The 24,615-nt window shown below is 38.9% G+C and overlaps 1 protein-coding gene and 1 pseudogene across 1 annotated transcript in view; one reads left to right on the forward strand and one right to left on the reverse strand.

The window, feature by feature from the left end:
- The first annotated feature begins 510 nt into the window (after positions 1–510).
- Positions 511–24,615, forward strand: part of LOC145501515 (uncharacterized) — a 59,383-nt gene continuing 35,278 nt past the window's right edge. Inside the window, exons 1-5 of the mRNA XM_081480976.1 lie at positions 511–534; positions 850–999; positions 1,851–1,939; positions 2,808–5,276; positions 5,538–5,703. Coding sequence (XP_081337102.1) covers positions 511–534; positions 850–999; positions 1,851–1,939; positions 2,808–3,081 — 537 coding nt within the window. The 3' untranslated portion in view covers positions 3,082–5,276; positions 5,538–5,703. The remainder of the gene's footprint in view (positions 535–849; positions 1,000–1,850; positions 1,940–2,807; positions 5,277–5,537; positions 5,704–24,615) is intronic.
- Positions 6,054–10,577, reverse strand: LOC145501516 (uncharacterized; annotated as a pseudogene).

Here is a 24,615-nt window from a genome sequence, read left to right on the forward strand (position 1 = left end):
TTTGGTTTAGTTTAGGTTTGTTAACAAAGCAAGCAATACACCTTCATAGAGGCTGATTTCATCAGAAAGTCACTTGTGAAATTAGTAGTTACTCGCGTGTAATCTGAATTATTTATGTCCCTCGAATTAGTGTGAAGAGTAAGATATTTTGTTCTGACCAGGCCTCGGTGTTCCCCAGTCGTTTTGTTGTTGTTGTTCCTTTATGGACCTCTACTTAGTCTCGTTCAACATCTCCACCCTCGGTCGGGTTACGAATATATCTATTTAGCTAGATGTTAATCATATTTATCTAACTGGCTGAATCATAACCATCAATTTTGCAGAAAAAACGGCCAACCGACCATAGCTACAGCAGTCAACGCGGAAAAAAAAAAAAAAAAGACAAATTTTGCAGACTACTGTCGAGTTTAACCGTTCAGCGAGTATAATCCTTAGGGAAATAATCAAATTTCCGAACTACAAGGTTAGTCCTGTTTAACTGTAACGCCGGGTTTGCCGTTTACCGTATAGATGTTTCAGTGCGCAGCCGGCCCGGTGCGTGGGGCGGGGTGGGGCGGTGCACACTTTAATGGACTACCCACATTTCTTCGTCACCTCAAGCTTACCATTTGTACTTAACACCTGCTGACAGTACAGATGAGTGGCTTTTGATCTGGGGGGAGACTTCAAAGCGGCGCTAGGAGAGCATGACTTGGAAAAGTCAAAACTCAAAAGACTTACTTTCATTGCCGCACTTTCATTGTCTCGATGAACAACTTTTATTCATCCCAATTTAGCAGGAAGCTATGCTGTTTATTTATTCCTCGTGTATTCATCTAGTCATTGTTTCCGTTATTCATTCAGTTATAGATTACAATCGACACTAAACGCAACCGACGTTATGCATCAAAGTGCTCGAGAAGGGATCCAGAGAATGATGTGGGACTTCTAGATCAAGATCATCGTATATGTGCATCTCTACCAAAGGCTAATGAACATGAGAACCATACCATTGGCAAGGTAAACTATTCAGTTACAGCATGTTAGCGCTAAAGACAGTTCACTATTTTCCGTAAACACAAATCGTGACCTGTTGCAAATCTGAGAAAGTAATTTATTATCTTCTGATATACATGTTGGCCTCTTAGCATTAAACGTAATCAGGAACTATAAAAGTCTCATCTACAACCTGACAAAGACACGGCATAAGGAAAAAATAATATCACGAGACCAATACACCTGCCGTGTTGTTGGAAGGGTAACTCCGGGAACTCGTAAATCTAGTTGATTTGGTGGTCTCCGTGAAGGCGTACATAGGGCTTTAAATCAGTGCTGACGGTCGATGAAATCACTCTTGTTTTAACTGTTTTTTCAATCATGAAGCCTACAACTGTCACCTACTTGTACTTACTTCTTTATGACTAGTATGACTAGATGATTTATTACTGGAACTCTGCTTTTTTTCTGGCTTTTTTTCAAGGTAGTGGACTCATGCAAAAGGTTGATGACAGCATTATAGAGCGCATATATGAGCTTGTCGGGGAAGGAGTACGATCAGTTGGCGAGATGGCGAGGCATTTACAGCCATTTGTCAAGGCTCAAATGTTTGTAGGCCGGACTCCTCCAGACATAACAGGCGATTTTATCCCACCAAGACGGATATGAGAAATCACATGTACAGGGCCTCCCGATCCCAGAAATTATTGAAAATAGACCAGAAAGATGTCCAATGTAAACTGGAAGAGTGGCGACGGGAATATTCCTTCTTTTTTCGTTCATGCACGGAGCCAGACGATGGGGCCAGTGATGTAGTCATGAATTGCACCCTCGGCAGTGAAGATGATGACGGTACAATACCGGATCAAATATAGTTCACTGGAACAGAGAAAGAATCTAGAGAGGCTTCTACTTCTTTGATATTTGTTCATCAGACCAAATGGCAAAAGGACATGCTCCTTCGGTATGTTCGATAGAAAGTAACTTATTTTCAAATATTACTTTAAAGAGAAATAGGTTCCAAGTGTAACGCAGATTGAAGGAAGTTCGCGCTAATTTTTTCCGCGCATCCGTACGCCACGTCATGCATCGAGCGCGCGCTAAGTAATAAAATGAACAGTGTTCGGGGAGATGGTCATTGCTTCAGCTTTGCCTGGATTTAACGATCTTGGACGTTCGATGACCCCTATCTTTCTCTTAAGGGTTCAATTCCTCTGCGGATTTTCTACGTTTAGCAAAAAAAAAAAATCAAGAAAATTTATCGATTACAGCAAAATGCACCATCGAATTCCGTTCTTTTTAGTCCATCGTTTATCTGTGCGGCGGTTTCAAAAGACTCTCGAAGGGTTAAGTTTTGTGAAAAAGTTGGCAACAGCTGGAATTATTAACGCAACGGAATCATTTATACGAAATATTACTAGGATAGTTTGTCTCCGTTGATTCATCTTTGATATTTTAAGATAAAAACCCTGGAGACCATGTTGATTTACGCGCGCCAATTCTTCAAAGTCAGGACTAGTTTTCCACACGCTCTATCTATGAAACTTGGTCCGTGACCCCCAATTTTTTCATTTCTGAAACGAGTAGTTTATTATCTGTCCGCAGAAGAAGTTTGAAGAAGATCTATCGAGTCGAACATTTTCGCACGAACATTTAAGTGCTCGTTGTCCGATCCGCTCATTTGTAAAAGGTTTTAAGCTCCCCTCCCCTGGGTGTGAGCTCCCCAATTATTAACTTCGGCTACAAGCCGGGAACATATAAGTACAGTAAATAATTGCAATAGGAGATAGCTTAAGAATATTTTCTGTTGTTGTTTTCTTTTTTGTTCCTAGCTACGGAAATGACCTATGTCTACTTGATGCCACCTACAAGACTTCCCGTTACGCCCTGCCATTATTCTTTTTGTGCGTGAAAACTAGTGTAAATTACACTGTTGTGGCATTGTTTGTAGAACAGACGGAATCCAGGACTGCCATCTCTGAAGCCCTGGCAATTTTGGCAAAGTGGAATCCAGTGTGGACACCTAAATATTTCATGGTTGACTTCGGTGAGCCTGAAATTCAAGCCCTCGAGAACACTTTCCCAGGTAGTTATAGGTCGGGATGACTTAATGAACAAAGATATCTAGCTGTAGGAGAATGTTTGTTTACAATTTTGGTCTCATCAACATTAAATACTGCAGTTTCCGGAGTAAGAGGAACATTTAGATATCTCCTCAAAAGAAATAATTTCTAACAAGACTAAATGTCGGAAACAAATTTTGAAGTTGATATGAAACATTTGAAAGTACCGGTGAAATGAAACAGATGACGAAATTTTACCTGTGTTGGCACGATTTTTCTGAACTTTGGAATTGATTTTGATCAAGTTCCCATGGGCAATCGGTTTTGGTGTTACTTCAGGCAACTATTTACATCTTTAGCTTTTATTAAATGCAAAAAAAGGACTGTATTGCACTAAAAAGTATTCTGGTACAAGGTTTATCTGTTCTAACAATTGAAAATTGCTCGATATTGCGTCTTAAACATTTGCAGGGGTGTATAAAGGCGTATAGGGGTGTATAGGACTTCATAGGGGTGCATAGCGCTGGATACGGGTGTGTATTGCTGTGTAGGGGTGTATAGTGCTGTATAGGAGTGTATAGTGCTGTATAGGGGTGTAAAGTGCTGTATAGTGGTGTATAGTGCTGTATAGGGATGTATAGTGCTGAATAGGGGTGTATAGTACTGCATAGGGGTGTATAGTGTTGTGTGGGGGCGTATAGTGCTGTATAGGGGTGTATAGTGCTGTATAGGGGTGTATAGTGCTGTATAGGGGTGTCAACTGTTGTATAAAGGTGTATAGTGCTCTATAAGGATGTTTAGTGCTGAATAGGGGTGTATAGTGTTGTATAGGGGTGTATAGTGCTGCATAGGGGTGTATAGTGCTGTATAGGGGTGTCTACTGCTGTATAGGGGTGTATAGTAATGTATAGAAATGTATAGTGTTGTATAGGGGTGTAAAGTGTTGTATAGTGGTGTATAGTGCTGTATAGGGATGTATAGTGCTGCATAGGGGTGTATAGTGCTGTATAGGGGTGTCTACTGCTGTATAGGGGTGTATAGTAATGTATAGGAATGTATAGTGTTGTATAGGGGTGTAAAGTGTTGTATAGTGGTGTATAGTGCTGTATAGGGATGTATAGTGCTGAATAGGGGGGTATAGTGCTGTATAGGGGTGTATAGTGCTCTATAGGAGGGTGTAGAGCTGTATAGGAGGGTATAGTGCTGTATAAAGGTGTATAGCGTTGTATAAAGATGTATAGGGCTGTATAGGAATGTATGGTGCTGTATAGGGGTGTATAGTGCTCTATAGTGGTGTACAGTGCTGTATAGGGGTGTATAGTGCTGTATAGGGGTGTATAGTGCTGTATAGGGGTGTATAGGGGTGAATAGTGGGGTTTATAGGAGCTTATAGTGCTGTATAGCGGTGTATAGTGCTGTTTTGGGGGTATATAGGGGTGTATAGCGGTGTATAGGGACGTATAGTGTTGTATAGGGGTGTACAGTGCTGTATAGGGCTGTAAAGTGCTGTATAGGGGTGTATAGTACCGTATAGCGGTGTATAGTGTTGTATAGGGATGTACAATGCTGTATAGCGATGTATAGTGTTGTATAGGGGCTTATAGTGTTGTATAGGAGTTCATAGTGCTGTATAGGGGTGTATAGTGTTGCATAAGGGTGTATAGGGGTGTATAGCATTGGATAGGGGTATATAGTGCTTTTTAGGGATGTATAGTGCCTTACAGGGGTGTATAGTGGTGTACAGTGCTCTATATGGTTGTACAGTGCTCTATAGGGCTGTATAGGGCTGTATAGGGGTGTATAGTGCTATATAGAGGTGTATTTTGCTTTATAGTGGTGTATAGTGCTGTATAGTGATGTATAATAAGGATGTATCGTACTGTATAGTGCTCTACAATGCAATATATCAGTGTATCGTGCTGTACAGGGATGTATACCACTTTAAAGAGCTCTATAAGGGTGTGTATAGTGGTGTACATTTCATGCTATTACATGTATTCTTCCCTTGACCCTCACTAGATGTTTTATAGTATTCTCCGCCTGTACTGCAGGCTAAAAAGATGTCGTTGTCGTTGTTGTCATCGCGGAGTCTGGGCTCTAAATCGATCACGAGTCCAACCAACAGGCGTGGTTACCAAGCGACAAATCAGCAGAACACGTGAAACATTCGGGTAAATACGTTTGTTGGGTGAAGAGTAGTGAACGTTAGGTTGTTACTCAGAGTAGAGAAAGCTCTAGGTAAGTTGACTACAGTAGTTTAAATGTCGCCTTATACTAGCAAGTTACGGGAAAAATTATGCGTTCCTGGGTGCATGCAATTTGCGCAGATGGTACCTTGTCGAACCACGCGAAGTGGACTTAGCCACGCTAAGAACATGTCGTCGGAAGCTAATGGAACTTCTGGTAGCCGCCGAAAGTACTTGAGTCACTTCTTCAGCCGGTTTGTAGCAATGTTTGTAATTTTACATCGGTTTGAAGTTTACACTTTACGTTCTGCAGGTCACCAGCGGTCAAAGTGTGGAGATCCCACCTGACATGTGTCATCGGTATGTTGTTTTCGCGCTCCAGGAGTTGGGAATATAAGCTTAAATGGCGTCGGAAATGCGATACACGCGTGACGTGAAAGTAAGCTGCTATTCGGACAGAAATGGAGGTAGCTGTCAAGGTAACCTTATAACGTGTTTTAGTACACACGAGCATTTACTGAGATAAACTTTTACTAAGCTTAGGTCAGTGTAACTCAGTATATTCGGACAGTGTTTATACTATTTCGATCAAATATCCAAAGTTAACAACTCAACACTCGCGTTGCCAACAAATTGCGGTCGTTACCTTATTTGTTCTTTTCATAATACTGCAACAAATTCGGCCTGCTGATTGAACTCTGGGTACGGATTATTGCAAGATGAAATTGCGGATGGAGCAGATACGTTGAATATGCATCCCACCCTGTGAGGGAAAACTGCGAGAATAAATACAGTGTTCACAGAAAAGTTGCCTCAAGAAGGTGCTAATTAACAATTATTCCATGAAACCGCGTTGGATATGAAGTGATAAATAACCAACGAGCGCGTAGCGCGAGTTGGTTATGATCACTTCATATCCAACAAGGTCGAATGGAATAATTGTTTTAGTATATTCTTAATCGGGTTTTTGCCGCCGATTTTTATTTCAACAATTTTACAGAGCGGAAAATTTTTAAACTTGGCGCACTGTTTTCCATATAAGGTAAAACTCCGACTAATGGCTCATAGTCGGAGTTTTTGAGCCAATCAGAGAGCTAGAAATGCAATAGTCGGAGCTGAGAATATACTAACTAGTAATAGTTATCACTAAAGCTGCCCCCGCTTTCTTTTATTTCTACTGATTGAAAACAATTGAACATTATTTTATGAACTAAAACTTCTATATCTTTCCTTTGTAAACTTTATCACTCATAATGTTCCTATAACTTAGGCATCTTATCATGGTTATTATCCAAACATTCAACTAGAAGTAAACTAAACCAACACTTTTTATTGAACTCACTCCATTCCAGACAGCTGTGAGTTTTCGTTTAAAAGGACACTAAAAGTACTTTCTGAAAAAAAGAAAGGTTTCCTTCACAGGAACTAATATTTCAGTACAACTAAAGAAAAAAAGGTTAAAAAATTATAGAGAAACAGAATATCGGGTGAAACCACTCCGCTGTATGAATTTGATGACGAAACAAACCATTTTTCTTGTTATAAGAGCAAGCATATCTGGAAATCAGAACAGCAGCCAAGAAAATCATCTGGAACTTGTTGTCACAATTTTTTTCTGAGATGGTTAGGAGGAGGAAGCACTCGGCAAAGAAAAGGCCTTTCTCTGCAATTCCCCTCTTCCCCTACCCTCTTGTTAAGAAAGGCCTGATACTCAGGTTATTAACAGAAGTCACAGGAAAATTTTCCAAAAAAACGTAAATGGTATTTTCAATGGTAATTCTGTTAATTCCCATTTAATAAACCATGAATTGAAAAGCAGAACACTTTCCATTCTTGGTTTTTACCAATAGAACCATCAATGGATATTATCATGGGTATTATAAAAAACACATAGTGGTTTGTCTGTGTCCCAATCATGGTTTTTACAGGCTTTAACATTATGTAAAATGTAAACAAACCATGTTGGATTAAAGCAAATAAACATGAATGCTTTCCAATTAACCATGAATGGTTTAGCAAGAGTAACCATAGTGGTTTATTCTAAAAAACACAAATGGTTTTAAACTAGAAAACATGAATGTTTTTACTCTAAAACATGCCTGGTTATATGGTATGTAACATGATGTATCCTGAAGAAAAAACTTGTTGTGTATCATCTAAAATCCAGTCATGGTTTTTGCATGCTTTTACATTATGTAAAATGAAGTCAAACCATGTTGGATTTTAGGAAGAACACATGCATATTTTTCCATTCATACCATCAATGGCAGCTTCAGTAACCATGACGGTTTCTTGTGAAAAAGGACTGGTCTTAAACAAAAACTTGCGAGTGTTTTCAATAATACATGTATAGTGTTATCATTCCATCATTATGTTTTTTATTGAAGTCAACAGTTTGGTGAAAAGCTGGGGCATTAAAGATGTCTTACTCTGTTACCATTCACTTTTTATCTGGAGAAAAACCTGTAATAAGTAAAGGAAAGAGAAACAGTGGATGTAACAAAAAAATGAACAATTTATTGCATCTTATTAATTACACCTGTCATTCTACATATTTTGCTTTGACTGTAATTACTACACACTTATAATATTAAGGCTACAATATTGTCTTTCAACACAACAGTACTGTTTATAAATGTTTGTTATTACATGTAGGTTGCAAGTTTGCAGTTTTCATTGTCTCTAATTCTAAAATGCTAGGGGACATCATTAATACCACCAGTTTCCAATCTTATCTTTTAAGTCTAGAGGGCAAATGTATTATTTTAGCTACATATTTAGATGGTAAAGCCTATCCTGTTCTTTGGTTAATAATAGCAGTTTTCCCTGAAGCACAAAATGTATAGAAATGTGGTAAGTGTTGCCTGGTTAGTTATCCTAATGCAAGGAGGAAGTGCTCAGTATTGTTGTGTGGAATAAACAAACAGAAAGAGACTAATCCTTACAACATTTCATCTCTGTGAACATCAATTTAAGCCTAGCTGGGTTGTGTGTACTTAATACCACTGAAACATCTCTATGTTGGTGGTATTTTTTTTAAAGTATCATAAAATGAAAATTGTAAACTACTGTAAGTTAACTGTAAGTCTCTTTGTAACTGTTGTTTCAACTTGTGAACATTACAGTATAGGTTGTCTATTAAGGCTACCAGTTAACACATAAGTTGAAAGTAATTTGATTCTGATCACAGTTGAACTTGAGTAAAACAGTTCAATCCTTTTTGGCCTACATAACAAACAGTAATGTTTTAAATTATCTCAACTTGCAAAACTTTGCCAAGGATGTCTCTTGAGTTATCAAAACAACTCAAAACACCTTCAGCTTTTTCACATCAGCGTGTTCAATATTGTTAAGATTCTCTTTATCTACCTTAACATAATTATGTTTTAAAAAGGCTTCAGCTAATAACATTGCCATGTCATCCTTAGAAGATGTGCAGTATTTAACTTTGAACAGCTAAAGGGCAGACATTACTTGCTGCTTTGAAACGTCTCCAAACTTAATAGCTGAAAACATAACTGTGATGATGACTTTTGCACTCTTTAGTGTCAATGCTGAAAGCAACAAAGAATGAATCCATGGGTCAAAAGGTTCATAATCATCTTATTTGACTAAATGTCTGTACACTGTGACCTGTAGTGTAATTGTCTTATGTGTACCAACTTTTCACCCCACATACCTTGTTCGGTTTCCGTGGATTCATTCCCGCCATCATTGTCGCTGCCTGTATCAACACTGTTCACTTCAGAACTACTGCCACTGGAATTTGGGATATCAGTGTCACCACCTTCATCTTGGGTTTCTGATGAAGTTTCATTAGATGAAGTCTTTGCTTTTTTCAGAGTACGCTTGTCTGGCTGTAGAAAGTTGAAGACCATCAAAAATAAGAAATCAAACAAAAAATAAAGCTTATGTTCTCATAAGGCCTTAATTTATAGTTATAATTTTCATGAAAATAATAGCAAAACACACTCCTTCGTTTTGGCTTAGTGAGAAGTTTGTTCCAACAAATCAAACCTACTACTAGGTGTCAAGTAAGCCCTACAACAACCAATAAAATTCTCAGGCTGCTGCAGGCAGGGGGAGAGTGGGGAAGGAAAGCTAAGGACAAAGACAAGTAGAAAAAGCTGTGGAACTCCCCTATTCTGCATTACAGAATCTAGGGAAAAAACCAAAGCTTCTTTATTGAACTGACCAGAGTGTAATCATGACCTCGCCGAAGTTGCCGTCTTCGCTCATTAAAAATGCCAAGAATATGTTGCTTTATGCCTTCTGCATCGAAGCCTGCAGGTTCAAAACAACACCTTTCTTCAATGCTTGACACTAACTTCTCCAGTTCTTTTGAGGCAGCCATATCTTTTTTGAAAATGGGAATATTATTTCCTGGACACTTCTGAAGGGCCGTGTCTGTGACAGCCTTCCTACTATTAAAAAGTTAACAGAGTAACCAGGAACACAGCATCAGGAGTTTGATTTCACGAGGTTTTGCATAATGCTCTTTAATAATGATAATAATATGAGAGAGTGTACAAAGGGATACCTTTGGGTGTAAGACAAGGTGAGAACAATAGACCTTTTCAAGAATTTTTAGCATATCAGAAAATAGTCGCACTCACCCAGACAAAGAATTTTGAGCGCCCAAGCATTAGTATACTGCACTCAATGTATAAATATTTCTTTGTACAGTTGTATAACTTTAGCTTACTTTGCTTTGTAGATTCTTTAATCAAGATCAGACATTGCTTTCACTTGTTTGATGGTCGTTTGTTTTTTTCCTCTGATGATTATTTCCGGCACTTGTACCAGTGATGTCATCTCCTTGAGGCGCAACTGATCGTCCACAGTTTCGAGGCCACACGTGGCAAGCTGGTCTGTCGACCCTTTTGCTAGAAGTTTCAGCGCCCTACCGTCTATTTTTTGTTTTACGAGAGAAACAAAAAGAAAGCATCAATTGGGGGAAGAACTAAAAAGAGGCCGGGGTAATTCTTAGGGAATAGCCATGATAAAGAAACCAAAATAACACATGCAAAAGAAACCAAGTCCTCGCCAAAAGAAGCTAAACTTGAACTGTGCAAGCTTTCTCCTGTAAAGCTTCTTTGATACGTATTTCCTCGTCATTTTATTATTTGAATTGCCGAGTTTTTCAAATCATAAAAGACCAGTTTAATAAAAGTTTGCTTGAAAATATAAGCTTAGTTTGCTAAAAACCCAGAAGAACGATGGATGAGGAATAAATAATTTTGTACTTACCCTCAAATTTCTTCGCTACTTCATCATTATATGTCTGCTGAATCTTTTTCGAAACATCTTCCACCGTCCACTCCGCGACTATGCTCGAACCAGTATCTTCCATAATTTGTTTTCAGTTTCTTCCTTCCTGTGTGGATAAGCCAAATCCAAATTTATCCAGCGATAGGTCACAGCAAATGCATAAACACGAACAAAGCTCATAGACCAAGAGTGGGGAAACGAAAAGGGCGCGAAAAGCAGTCTTGTTGTCAGGTCCAAATTTGGTAAACAAGACATGTGCATGTGACTTGCTCCAGTCCCGTTGCTTGTTGCCTCAATGATCAAAGAGGAAGACATTGTCATTTTTCAGGTGAATTGGCATCTTCGTTTTTGTTCTTTTCGGTATGAAAAGGAGTTGGGATCGCGGGGAGATCATCCGGTGTCGCTGCAGTGAACTTTCTTACCTTCACATTCACTGCCCTTGCAGTTCCTGTGACGGTAAAGCCGTTTTGTCTTCCGTTGAGTACAGACACTGGCAAAATAAGCAATGACATGCTTGTGCCTTTCTTTCCACAAGTGCAAGACATGATTTTGATTAAAGGTGATAACCCCGACCCTTGGTTGGCAAAGGTGTTGGCCATTCAAGAAAGGGCCAAGACTTGCAAAATTTGGTATTGCATGGAGGACACAGAAAGGTCAGTCCAACAATAATTGTATGTGCCATATCGTGACTCGAGACAAGCACAAGATACAGTTTCTTGCGATCCCATTTTATGCCTGTCTTATGGTGAATGGAGGGGAGATGCCTGGCTGAGAGGATTATAATGATCGAAACACTAATAATTTGTGGCTGTTTCTCCGCGAACTTCTAGATTAATATAATTCCTTTTTTCTTAATCTAACTGACTGCCTCAGTTGTCAAGTGCCAGTTGAGTTGTCATCCAGTTTCTGTAACTAAATTGTAAGTCCTAAATTGTAAGAACTTAATTTCCCATTACCGGTTTCATCAAGTGTATTATCATTAATGGGAATTTAGAAAATAACATTTAGAAGACTGAATTTACATTAGTGGTTATTATTTTTCATATTTTTACCTTAAGAAATTTCCATTAATGGAAATTTTGTAAGAATGGGAGTTTGCTAATTCACATGATGGTTTTTTGAAAAATTTTCCTGTGAGTGTCACATTGCTGTCACTGCTCTAATCCTTAAATGTGACCTTCCACGGGAAAACACACATTAACGCTTTTCTGTTAAATGACTAAAAATGAACGCCTTATGAATGTAGAGGAAACGACTTTTCAGAACGTTTGAATGACTTGGTCGACGTTTTGAATGGTCAAGTGAAAATTTCTAACGGTTTCCGAACGTGTTCAAAGTACTAGCTTGAATTTTCTCAGTGCTTTTTCTGAATGCTTTTAAGGGATAGCTTAACGATTTTTAGCAAACGGATAAACGATTGAATGGAGCATCCAACGGTTTATGAAAACGTTAAAGGGAATTATCCAATGCTTCAATTTTCAAAAAGTAAGCAGACAATGTTTTAACTGGGTGAATATAAGCTTATGCTGTACCTGTATCGAGATAATAGTTGGAAATGATAAGGCCGAAGCGCTCAAATGATTGGAACAGTTTATACTAAGTTATCTCATACTATAGTCAAATTGTATCCATTAAGAGACCAAGACATTTTATGTGGTTGTAATAGTGTTTTATTACTTACCATGACTTCCATTCACAAAGCTTAAATCTGAGCAAAACTCAGGGGGCAGAGACGATATGACAAGCGTATTGTTTACAGAACTGAATTGCTTCAGTTGTAGTTTCTTTGATGAAGCAGAACGATCGATCTGATCATCATCCTCTTTCAACTCTAAGGATTTCAGTGACTTTTCCTTTGGCTGAGAGAATTGATTTCCTCTAAGCGTTTGCTTACAAGGCCTGGAAAAATCTTGTGGTATTTTTTGGAGAAAAATTTCACAAAAAGACTTGTATCTGAGTGAAAAACAGCAGTGTAATATTATACAAGAAAAAATGGCGGCTGGGTTGGAGGATTCAACCGTGCTGTCCCTAATAGGGTCAGTGGTTAGCTAATAGAGTGTTACAAATTGTAGTTTAAAAGAGAGGAGTCCCTAGGGGAAATTGTTCTTTCTTTGACCCTTTTTCAGTACCTGGAAACAACCGTTGCTTAGGTGTTGCTAGGGACAAAAATTCAGGAAGATGTCAGGAATTTGTCAAATTTATGGAAAAAAGCGGTTCTAATGGATAAAAGTTGCTTTAAACATGATAGAAGGATAGTGAAGGAACACGATTCTGCACTTGTAAAAAATCGGATTTTTTGCACAACCTAAGCAATGGAAAGGAGCCTGTGTACTCCATTTATTAACCTTTGATTGCTATTTCTGGTTGCTATTTACGCATGGCACTTTTTTTTTTGTTATTTTATAACATTTAGAGAGGTAGCCACAGCCACATCAGCCTTAACACACCTTCATTATCTTTAAACGGGTCCAGTTATCTCTGGAGATGTGTATACTTTAATCCTGGGACCTTATGACTCAAATCATTTTCTGCTTGTTCAAGATCTTCTACAATCACCTTTTGAATATTTTGCCAACCAACCTGGTGGTTGTCCTGAATAAAATCTCTTGCACCTTGTGGCCTTGAGCTGTAAAGAGCAGCTATCATGTTCTTCAACTACAAAATGTTTAGAGCAGAAAACAATGTGCAAACATGTTCAATGTTCCTAGTTAAAACAGGTATATAGAAAGAAATTTCATGCTGAATGATCAGTATCAACATCAGGAAGAACATAAAAGTGAGGGATGTGCGGATTGGGCCTTGGAAGGCATCCCATAATAATATGTATATGAAAAGGCAGCAGCAAACTGTGTGTTTGGATTGCTAGGGAGAAGCTTCAACACTGTTTAATTTGAGTATGCTCCATCACATAAGAGAAAAGAAACCTTAAAGCGAGAACTGGTAAGTACCTTGAGGCATAACATAAAAAGATCTTGGAAGACACTTAATGCCATTGAGCTTTCAATAGCGGAGTATGACCCAGTCAAATCAAAACCAGGAGTGTAGTGGCACCACAGGAACTTCATGTTGTACAATGTCTTTTGGGAACCAAGCTGTACAGCAGAACCAAGATGTCATGGAGCACCTTAGGCACATCCTCTGATGCACTGTAGCCTGTTATCCCAGCTCCTTTTAGGTTACAGGCCATTTTCAGGTGAATCTTGAAAGAGAGATTGCAATCTTAGCAATAACAGCGATAAAGCAATAATTTTAACAAATAAAATCCCAACTAAATGAACATGAATGATAACAGCAATAAAAGCATCAATGAAATTATTAAACTGCACTCTGCATTTACTGTGTTTGTCCAAAACATATATAATTATCATACAGTACTTTCCTTTCCACATGTTGGCTGTTGAGAATCCCCTCTTTCTTTGAATTTCCAGCATAGGTATTTTCTTTAACATCACATTTCATCATAATTGAAGCATTAGTAACTTTAGGGATTTTTTTACAGGTAGCCAGCAGAAAAAAAAACCTGACAATTTTCACAGTTTGCTCTGGTTTTAATTATTGTCTAAAAAGAACTAATAATTCTTGGACAATAACCAAAAGGTCACTGAGGTCCTTATTCCATGCACCCCTTCAATTGTGTGATGGATTAAAAACAATTCAACTTTGGTATTGATTATTCTTCAAACCTTGACTTCATCCTACATCATTACTCCAAATCCTAATGGTCTTTGATGTCCTTCTGCCTCCTGTGTACTTTGGAACCCATCATAGATCTGCTGCTGACCTTGAAGATATTCTTCATTTAAGCCTTATTTCTCAGAGCCACCTTGAATTATCTTTTTGAGGGTTTCGAATGTGGAAGCTGCAAATTTGTGAAATTATGTGGTGCTTCATATGCTGTGAAGGACTTAGGTTCTAAATAGGCAGTGCCATAAGTAAATATAAGAGATTAAGCATGCAATAACTACTGTTATCCAAAAATTAATAACACTGCTTTTAAATCACAAATATATTGTAACTTCACTGAGATCAAGATACCAAAGGTTGGTGAAAAATGCTAGCGCTGTCACAAAGTCTTACTCTTTGGGTCTAAACTTGTTTCCAGAGTTTTCCAAAATTGACCAGTGGTTTGTTGCTAAGCATGTTTGAGTAGCAAATTTTGCAATCAAAAGTTATTCTAAAGGCTGGAACTAAGACATTGGTCTTTGAGTGAGTAAACTTTCTCTATTAAAACTTTAATAAATCCTTTTCATTTTCAACAAGGCTTTGGTTTTTCCCTGAATGTTCTCCAAAAGAGCTATATTTATCAACTTGGAAACATCTCCTAATACATGGGAAACTTCCAGAAAGCCAGTTGATTTTGAAGTCATCAATTTTTTCCAGTTCATCTAGGTCACCCTTTGCTAATGAAAATCCTGCAAAGTGCTTTTCTGTTTTATCTTTTTTTATAAGGGACAAGAGATTGGATTAAGTTGGTCATGACTTACATTGAATGTGGCTGTTCCCAAAGGAGCTGTTGTGTTCCTAAAAAGAACTGTTTTGTGTCATTGCCCTGAGCCATGGCCTTCACAGTGCATCACTATCAAAAGAACCTTCAGGTGATTGATGTAGCTTTGACACTTTTCTGCCATCATCCTCTCCCTCCAGAACCTCGTAATTCCTTCAAGTAGATCCTGTTTAGTTGTGGGCTTTTTTATTGGTTTTGTTTGAGTTCATGCCATAATATCTCTATGGGACTGAGGATAGGGCTTTGTGGGGTCATCATCCACCAGTGAATCCTTTTATATTCCATGTACTCTTTTGGTAGCGTACTAGTATGTTTTAAGTTGTGTTGTTGAAATCTGCGGTTGTCAGGAAATGATGCTCAGACGAACAGTGGTTGGGGTATGGAGGGTTTTCAAATTGAAAAAAACTAGCAGGAGGAAATTATAAAGTAGCTGGAGCACTATCTTGTCATGTTAACGGCAGCCTTGTTGGGTAGGGTGTTGGAAAGGAGCACCTGCCTTCTACTTGGGGGAATGGGGTGCCCCTGGAAAATTTTGAAAATCAGGATGCTTTGAAGTTTATTCTGGTGCATTTTTTGCACCCATAACTGATTTTGTTGAAGGCCACTGTACACTTATTAACAAGGATTGGTGTTGAAAAATGTTGCAAAACTAGTTGGTTTCAACGTTTTACAAAATTGTACCGCCAGTATGCTTTTACATTTCCCTGAGTACAGTACTTACTTCACAGTATCATTTGACTTCTTGTACCTCTAATTGAAGTGTAATATACTGAACTGTAATATAATAGTATTTCAAATCAGTTGTGCAAGTTAAAGATAATCAGTTCTAACACTCGCTCATTTTCCATCCAGCTTTAAATGAAGATGAATCAATGGAATGACGTAATATTTCCATGAGGCGACTTTCGTTGACACCTTTCCTTGTACTTACATGAAGTATCACAACAAAGTCAGCGGTCTTGTGTCATTTCTACATCGATTCACTGAAATTCACATTTTCGTTTGTCTGGAATTCTGAAAACTTGCGTTGTTGAAGGGTTTTATTGTTAAGATTCCTTTCAACCTTTCGATTAACATACATTTGCTGCAGTCAAGACCAGGAATAACATTGTGCCTACAGCCACAGATACTGTGGTCAATTCAGCCTAAGAGGATTGTTTTATCGTTGCTTTCAGAGCTGGCACAACATGTAATATATGTTAACTCTAATTCCTAAAATTATTGTTATCTGTTTGTCTTCGTGACTTCTTGGCTGTGGAAAGAAGAGACAGCATCGTTTGCTGCCTCTGCTTCATCTTGGAAACTGTGCACATAAGAAGAAATCTGCCAATTCATGCAGGTTCAAATGACAGCCAGTGCACACGAGCAGACTTTCTGCCAAAAAATGCTCTTGCTTTGAAGTTCAAAAGGTATCTATACATGTAATAGCGACACTGTTTAGTTATTTTTTCCTCATCTGTTAACGTTTATTTCCTCAAAAAGATGAGATCGCTATTACATTGGTGAAACAGTCGTGTATAAATAAAATTTGGAATACGAAAAGTACCCAGCGCAAATGCTTGAAGTAGCCGGTGACTTGGGCTGGTTGCGGGCTAAATTTGAAAACCCTGGTTATGATGGGAATTTCTTCAATGTAAATTTGGCATCCATGTTGCTGGTAAACACAAGGATCCTTGTGGCACTGTGCCTGGCAATCCAAGCCCAAATATTAACTTTGTACCTATGTTTGGAATGACCCTTGAACTGCGGCTGTTCTCTTTTGTGTCTGAAACTGAGCTTGGCATGCTTCCCCATGTGAAGGGAGCATTGGTCTGTAAAGATGACATTGTCAAATGTTTCTCTGTGTTCATTGCACTTCAAAAAGAACTATAGGTGTGTTACCTGTTAAGGATCAGGTGGCAAATTATGTTCCAGTGTGCACCCGGCCAAGCTTTTTTCTTCTGAAGGCAAGTAACTTAACCCTCAGAGAAGTTGACCTGGAACTCTTTGTAAATCTTCTTTTGGAAGTTGAGGCTGTCAGTTGACATCTTGATCTGGAAGTCTCATTTTTGCTTTTTTCTTCTGCAGTGTTACAAACTTGGTTTTGCTGAAACACCATCCCTTTCCCTAACAGAACAACAGCAACATTTTCTCTCCCTTGTTTCCCTTACAAATCTGCAAATAGTTTTAACATTGCTGTCTAATTTTCTATCAAGTGGTTCAGCCTTTGACAATTAGTGAATCTACCTGGGATGAGGATTTTTGTTGAGCAAGTCTCAATCAGGGAAATTTGATAGTTGATTCATAAGGGCATGTACATTGCTCTGTTCTTCCGTGACGTGATCTAAACCCATCACTTCTTGCCATTGGCTTTTGAAACAATGTTGCAGTCAGCTACACGACAAGTGTACAGCCTGTTCAAGATGCTGCACTAAAGTGATGCAATGCTCATATTTATGGACGTGAAATTTCACATGGAAAATGTTTTGTGAGATAAAGAATGGTTCTAAATAACTACAGTATTTTTTGGTAGGTGTGCTTTTAGACTTGGCAGTAATATAAATACTAGTAGTAGTAATATTAGTGGTAGTAGCAAGGGTGATACATAAGATAAAAGATATTTAAATATATGGGATTAAAAATAAAAAGAGTCACTTATAAAAAGAGAAAAATATACTTTTATGTGGACTGGGATATATGGTGCATGAATTATACAATAAATGGCTGAAAAGTGTGTTAAGTAAAAAAGATTAAAAAGATTAAAATATTGAAAAAAATAAAAATGGATTTTCTTTTAAAAATTAAATTAATAAATATATAGATGAAATAATAAGAAATATATAAATATATAATGGTGATAGTAATTAGACTATGGCCTAGAGAGTATGTTTCAATAGGGATGCTGTTCCATAATTTAGTTCTAGTGGCCTGGAAAGTTCTTTCCAATTTGTAATTTGTGTATCAACTGATCCTGCTGTCTATGTCCGAGTTTTTAAAAATGGTGGCTCTATGGAAAACCTTGTTTCCAGCAGGGGTTTCATTAAGTTTTGAGGTAGGAGCGCCCTCATGGTAGAGTAAGTGGGCACCCCTATAACCCTAAGGGCTGAAGGCGCAAGCCTCTAGGGGTGTCCGGGGGCATGCCCCCCCGGAAAAGTTTTTAAATTAGACTCTCGGAATTGCATTTTCCAGCATTCTGAGGTGAAAATTTATAATTCTATGTCTTCATTTTGCAAACAAAAATTGTGAATAATTTACGGAGCTTTTACCTATACTAGCTCATATTGACTTCATGAAAAACAATATCGTAATTGTTCACAGCCTGAGAGAATTTACTAAATTGACAACCACAAAGTGATTTTATGAAAAACAATAGGGTAACTAATTTTGTAACTGTTTGCAGCCTCAGGCAATTTACTAAATACATAACAGTATGAATAATCAAACCTAACTCATTGGCTTATATCGTTTGTTAGATGGTGAGCCACACTTGCTTTTCTGATTCAAATAATAATATCTGAAACAAACATTACAGGGATTGTACACTTTCATGTATGAACTCCTCCTGTACTGTTTTACTGCTTTCATTCAACTCAAATACAATTGAAGAAAACTAAAAGTCAATCCTAAATCCAAGCAACTAATGTATGTAGCTGAAAAGACTATACTATATTTCATCAGAATAGTCAAAGTCGGAACCATAATCTGGATCATCATCATCGTCATCGGCTGGTAGCTCCAATGCTTTTAAAGTTGCATCTACTTCGTCTGCAATTGTAAGGTGAATTGGCTGAGTGACACTGTCATCATTTGTCTGGACACCAGCATCCTGCATGGTTACCGTTACAACATTCTCACTTGTACCACTTGAACTGGCGACCAATGGTGTGCTGACAAACTTTGGAGGACACTTTCGGCATGGTTTAGCAGCTAACCAAGCTTTAACAGAAGCATCAAATCACTCCTTCAATTCCTTTCTTCCCACTTTAGGACCATTAATGAGAACGTGTAGTAGAGCGTCGAGCATGTCATTCTTCATTTTACTTTGAAGCCTTTTACTTTGAAGCATTTGGCCTAAGAAGGCCAAATGCCACTCTCCACCGTCTCCCCCACTCCCTAAAACAAACAGTTTCCACTGCCTTAATTTAAAGATGACTGTATTCTTCAACATCTGGGGATTTAGCAGATCATGAAATGAACAGGTTAGTTTTGAATGTTAACCTATTTGAATTAAAATAAACATTAGGACATCTTGTCAAAAGGACGTTAAAAAACAGCTTCTCTAATGAGGGTGTAATCATCTGAGTAAAGAGTTTTCAATTGATTCAAATTATATGTCGCGCTCCACATTCGCTGTGACTCAAATTATATCTCGCGCTCCACATTCGGTCCACATTCACTCCACATTCAATGTGACTTAATGACATTGTTTTGGGAAACAGACAAATGCAATCCAGGTTAGATGAAAATTGTTATACAGTACCGTAAAGCAAAGTTCATTTGCTGTATCCTTGAAATAAAGGTTCCTTATAGGGATAGAGCCAGTCATCCAAATTTCAGTGAAAAGTAATGGCTTACATTACAAAGTTTGAAAATGTAATAAACAAGCAGAGTAACTCTTCATGGCAGGCTGTTGATCATGATTTTTAGTTAACTTGGTGGCTCCTAGAGGAGCCTTTGGTTTTTGACCCATAGAGTACAGTGTCGTGCCAAGTGAGTACAATGCAATGCAGGTACCTTGCATGTTGGCATTGTCAACAGGAGGGTGCAATGTCACACCAGGTAAGTAGGACCCTACAGGACTTTTCCCCGCACAGTGCAATGCAGGTATGTGGCTCTTTCAAAAAAATAGCTTTTTTGGAACAGGTCTTGCATGTTAGTCATCCATCTTGCTTCACAATGCGCAGTAGTTCAGCTGGAATAATCTACTCCAGACAGCCTCCCTGAATAGAAATGTTTTGGGGCGAAGATTTTTGTGACTCGTTCTGTGATTCGGTCGGCAAACATCCTCCAACAAACTGATTAAGGTTGCTTCCCTGGTATGTATGCAGATTATTAAAGGCAAGCACCTTCCCAATCCACCTGTCTGTGACTTACCCAATCCATTACTGCCAGAGAAATGCACATGTTGAAAGCGTGGTCAGCAAAGTGAATTCTCTTTGGGCAGTAGATGAGAATGCAATTGTTGAAAGACTCCATCCAGTAAGTGTCACTACACTGCAATTATAGAAATGGTTCAGTGTTAAAGTAGCTTTGTCGTGATTTGTCAAAATCTTTCTTGGAAATTATATGCTCATTGTTCATGTTCTTTGGCATAATGAGCTAAAGGCTTACTACCAAGCACAGGAGAAATACCTATGGCTGCTAATATACCAGATAGTAGTCCTCAGCAAACCTTGTACACCTTTGATTCTAAAATAAATTTGTGCAGAGCAGGTATTGCTCTTGCTTTTTGTAATTTTGGTCTTGCTGTACTGGTATCCAGGTTTCTTGCGCTTTTCACTTGTGATCCCATCTACCATGGTTGTTCCACAATAATGAGTGGTTACATTTCAGATTTTTAAAAATTCAATTAAACACTAGGATTAGTTGTTACTGAGAGAAATCCTTGCTTACATTTCAATAATTGATGTCAGTTTTCTTGTCCTTTTCATACCTGATCATGTAGTAGACAGTGCCGTACCTGATAGTAATCAACTTCTGTGAGCAGTCTCCTCCTCATCTGGACTGGTGCAATTCTTCATGGAGTAGCAGAAGTGCTGTTTAACACTGGCCTTTAAAAATATAGGCAAATTCAATAACAGTGATGCAACTCGATATACCTGACTAACCCTCTGTGGTTGTACCTAAATATACTAGTTTGTTAACTAGGAAAAAAAAGATTGGAGTATGTACACTTGTCTGATAGCTCTGAATACCACTTTTCACCCTCTTATTTCTGTGTACCACTACTTATTTCTTTCATGGCCTTTGCCACTCCATTCCTAAAAAGCAACAAGAAATTAGATGACATAAAGTAAGATTACTGATGATTCACTGGAAGACAAGGCTTATGATTTTAGTTCTAAAGAAATTGAAATGCCATGAAACACCATGTATTGTCTTGTTTTCAAATCCACTCAAAATATGTTCCTAGTGCCAGTAATAATAAGTACAAATGTGTTCTTAATGTTGCAATATGAATTGAATTATCAGGTAATTAATTTCTTACCATGCCAAGTTTTAAAAGAATTTTGTATGCTCTGCTGTTAAAGCCAGTTTTTTATTTTTGGCACAAAGTCATGTTCCACTTCTATCACATTGAGTCCTGAAAGATATACCAATATATGTTAATAAACTACTGTTACATTGAGAGAACTACATGTAATCTAGACACATGACAAATGGTGCAACTGTAAATACCTTTAGCTTGAACAACAGGGATAATTTTTTTAATAGCCTCAAACTCATGTGTTTGGGAGCTCCGAAACTCTGCTTTTGTCACTGTTTGAGCAGCCAGCTCTTGTTGGGTCCTATAAGATAGTAATGCTTCACTGGAAGTGACCACTGGAGACAGGAAGGCCCAGTTACCATAATGTATTAGGCCATGTCTTTGGGTTTTAATTTCATTTTGCACCACTATTGCCCATTTAAAACCCAAAATCATTAAACAGGTTATCCACAATAGGTTTCTATAATTTGGTATGCTACTAGTTGAGGGCAGTGGTGCATCAGAACATCGACTCAATTGATATCTGGTGTTCTTTTGTGTCTGTTTGAAAACGTACAGTGAGTATATTGTAGCATGAATAATAATGTTACAAAGGGATGTCAACTGCTGATCACCACTGGTATGTACTTACTCATAATATATCATTGCTCAAGGTTTTCCTTTTGAAATGAAGTTGAAGTTGATGAAAGCAAAGCAGGTGGAGACAACTGAAGCGTGTAGCACTCCCAGTGAGCGCCGGAGGTGTGAACAGCTAGGGGGGTGCAGGGGCATGCCCCCGGAAATTTTTGAAAATTTAAGTGCTCTAGGATACAATCTGGTGCATTTTGGGTGTCCAAATTAAGTAAATGTCAGCCTTAAAATACACAAGAAATGTTAATGTATTTAATAAAATGCAGCTGTTTTCTGTTACATATGACCTTTTGTAACAAATATATGAATATAATATATCACTATTTGATTCAACAATCTCATAAATCTTCCCAGTTCTGATATATTTTAAGCTAATTATCATTAAAAACAGTCCCAAAATTCATGTTGAGAGTGGAGAATGACTAAAACTCATCCTCAGAAACCGAATCAAGGCCTGAATCTCTTCAATGCTACAAGCTCATTTAGATGGGCTGCTTTCCTGTTCGATATCTCCTCTTTCATCAAAAAATTGAGATTTTGCATGACACATTCAATGGTTTTGGTGATCGTGTCCTCCAATCAGGATCTTGTGCCTTAGGGGAGTGGGCATGACTAACTCGCGAATTTTGTCAGTCTGGACTCCGGTGCAGTCAAGAGCCGCTAACTTGGCCTGATACGGATGACGGGACAAGCCATCTGGATTGCCATTATTCCTTCCCGCATGGTGAACTATCTCAAAGTCATACTGCTGTAATGCTAACGTCCATCTTCCTAGTCGACCAGTCGGCTCTCTTATGTTCATCAGCCAGCATGCAGCATTGTGATCTGGGAGTACAGTAAACTTGCATCTGTGCAAGTAATGTTGGAATTGCTTGATACCAGTGACTACTGCTAGGGCTTCCCTTTCTGTGACGCTGTAATTTCTTTCTGCAGGATTGAGCTTGGAGCCTCCATAAGCTATTACAACTTTGTGACCATTTTGCTTCTGTCCCAGAACCATACCAAGGGCATCATTGCTTGCATCAGTGCTCAGGAGGAACGGCTGCATGAAGTCTGGGTATGTGCTGGAACGCACTCGGGGCATTACAAAGACCAAACAGCATTGTAATGAACTCATATAAACCTGCATGACTGGTGAAAACAGTCTTCTCACTTGCCCGGGGATCAAGTTCCACTCGCCATTGACTGGACACCAAATCCATTGTGGAGGAGTACTGGGTACCATTAAGGGCTTTCAAGCTCTTGGAAATCAATGGCAATGGGTATGAATCCTTCTTTGTTACTAGGTTTAATTTCTGAAAGTCACAGCAAAATCTTGTGGATCCATGTGGCTTACTAACTAGTACTACTGGGCTGACCCAGGGTGATACTGAGGGTTGAATAACATTGCATTTCAACATGTCATCTATGTGCTTCTCTGTGGTCTCCTTTTGAACTTTTGGAGCTCTTTATGGGTGTAGTCTGATTGGTGCATGCCCCTCTGTGTCAATTCCATGCTGAACCAGGTTCGTGCGACCAAGCTTGCTAGGGCTGAGAGCAAAGATGTCCCGGAACTCATTGAGAAGGGCCTGGAGCTGAGTCTGCTGGTCCAGCGTGAGATTGGAATTAGTGAGGTCAACTGGTATTGAAGCTTGTTGTTGATTGCAGGACCTTTGTGACTCTGTTTCCTCGCCAATAGGTTGAACATTAAGGTCCTCACCAGTTTCTGCTGTTTCCCCAAGGTTGTGCCCTTGTACAAGGTAACAGGCTTGGTTGTAGGATTAATCAACCGGAAGGGAATTGTGTTGACCTGTGATATTTTGACCAGGGTCGTGGCCCCTTGAAGGTGATATCTCTTGGCTAAACAAGGGGCAGACTTGACTAAGCCTATGGTTCCTGGAGGGACAGTTCCATGAACTCGGGCAGGTATCACTGCTTCACCTCTGGGCAGGATCACATAAGTCGAAAATGCATGAATGGACTGCTATTCCTCCATACACATGTTGGGAGGATGGTCCTCCAATCCCAACATACCAGTTTGTAGGTTTATGACAACTCCATGGGCACGAAGGAACTTCGTCCCAGCACTGCTTTATAATTGAGGCCCTTAATAACCCTCAGTTTGCATGGGTAAGCTCCACCAGCAACACTCAGAGTTACTGTGATTGTGCAGATGATTGGTGACTGTTCACCGCTTACTGTCTGAATAGCTCTGGAAGAACTAGTGCTTTATAGGCGGTATACCGTTGTATAACTCCTGTAGGTGATTGTAGTCAATTACAAACATACTAGCTCCAGTGTCCACAAGAAATCTTGTATAGGCACTGTAAGTTCATGTGGCTTGCGAGGCGACTCAGTGGCCGTAGCTATGTTGGGCTCATCTCCTCTAGGACTTTTCACATGCTGGGCTGCAAAGCTTGTGGGTAGAGTTTCTCCTAACTGGGCTGTAGTGTGAACTTTGTCAGCTTGGGTAGGCATCACTTGTGGATGTTGCCGTGCTTCTGCCTCTTTAATGTCGGCTTCTAAGGCGTCAACCATATCTGGTACTAGCGAGACTTCTACTATGTGTAAGTCGACTTGACAGTCGGCAGTTGCTTGTGGCAGACCATCTCCTGTACCTGTGGCAATTACTTGGCTGGCTTACTGCGACCTATCCTCCTCCAGGGAAGGCAGGTCGTAGTCATCCCAAAACTCAGGAGGTGGCAGTAACAGTACTTCCAAAGCAACCTTCTTTGTTGTGCCGATGACATCTCGGGTTGCGCTGTTTGACTGTGGCTCCTTCTTTACCAGAAAAGGTGGCTTGTAATCATCCTGGAACTC

Source organism: Orbicella franksi, chromosome 10, assembly GCF_964199315.1.
Source record: "Orbicella franksi chromosome 10, jaOrbFran1.1, whole genome shotgun sequence".
In the NCBI taxonomy this organism is placed as follows: domain Eukaryota; kingdom Metazoa; phylum Cnidaria; class Anthozoa; order Scleractinia; family Merulinidae; genus Orbicella; species Orbicella franksi.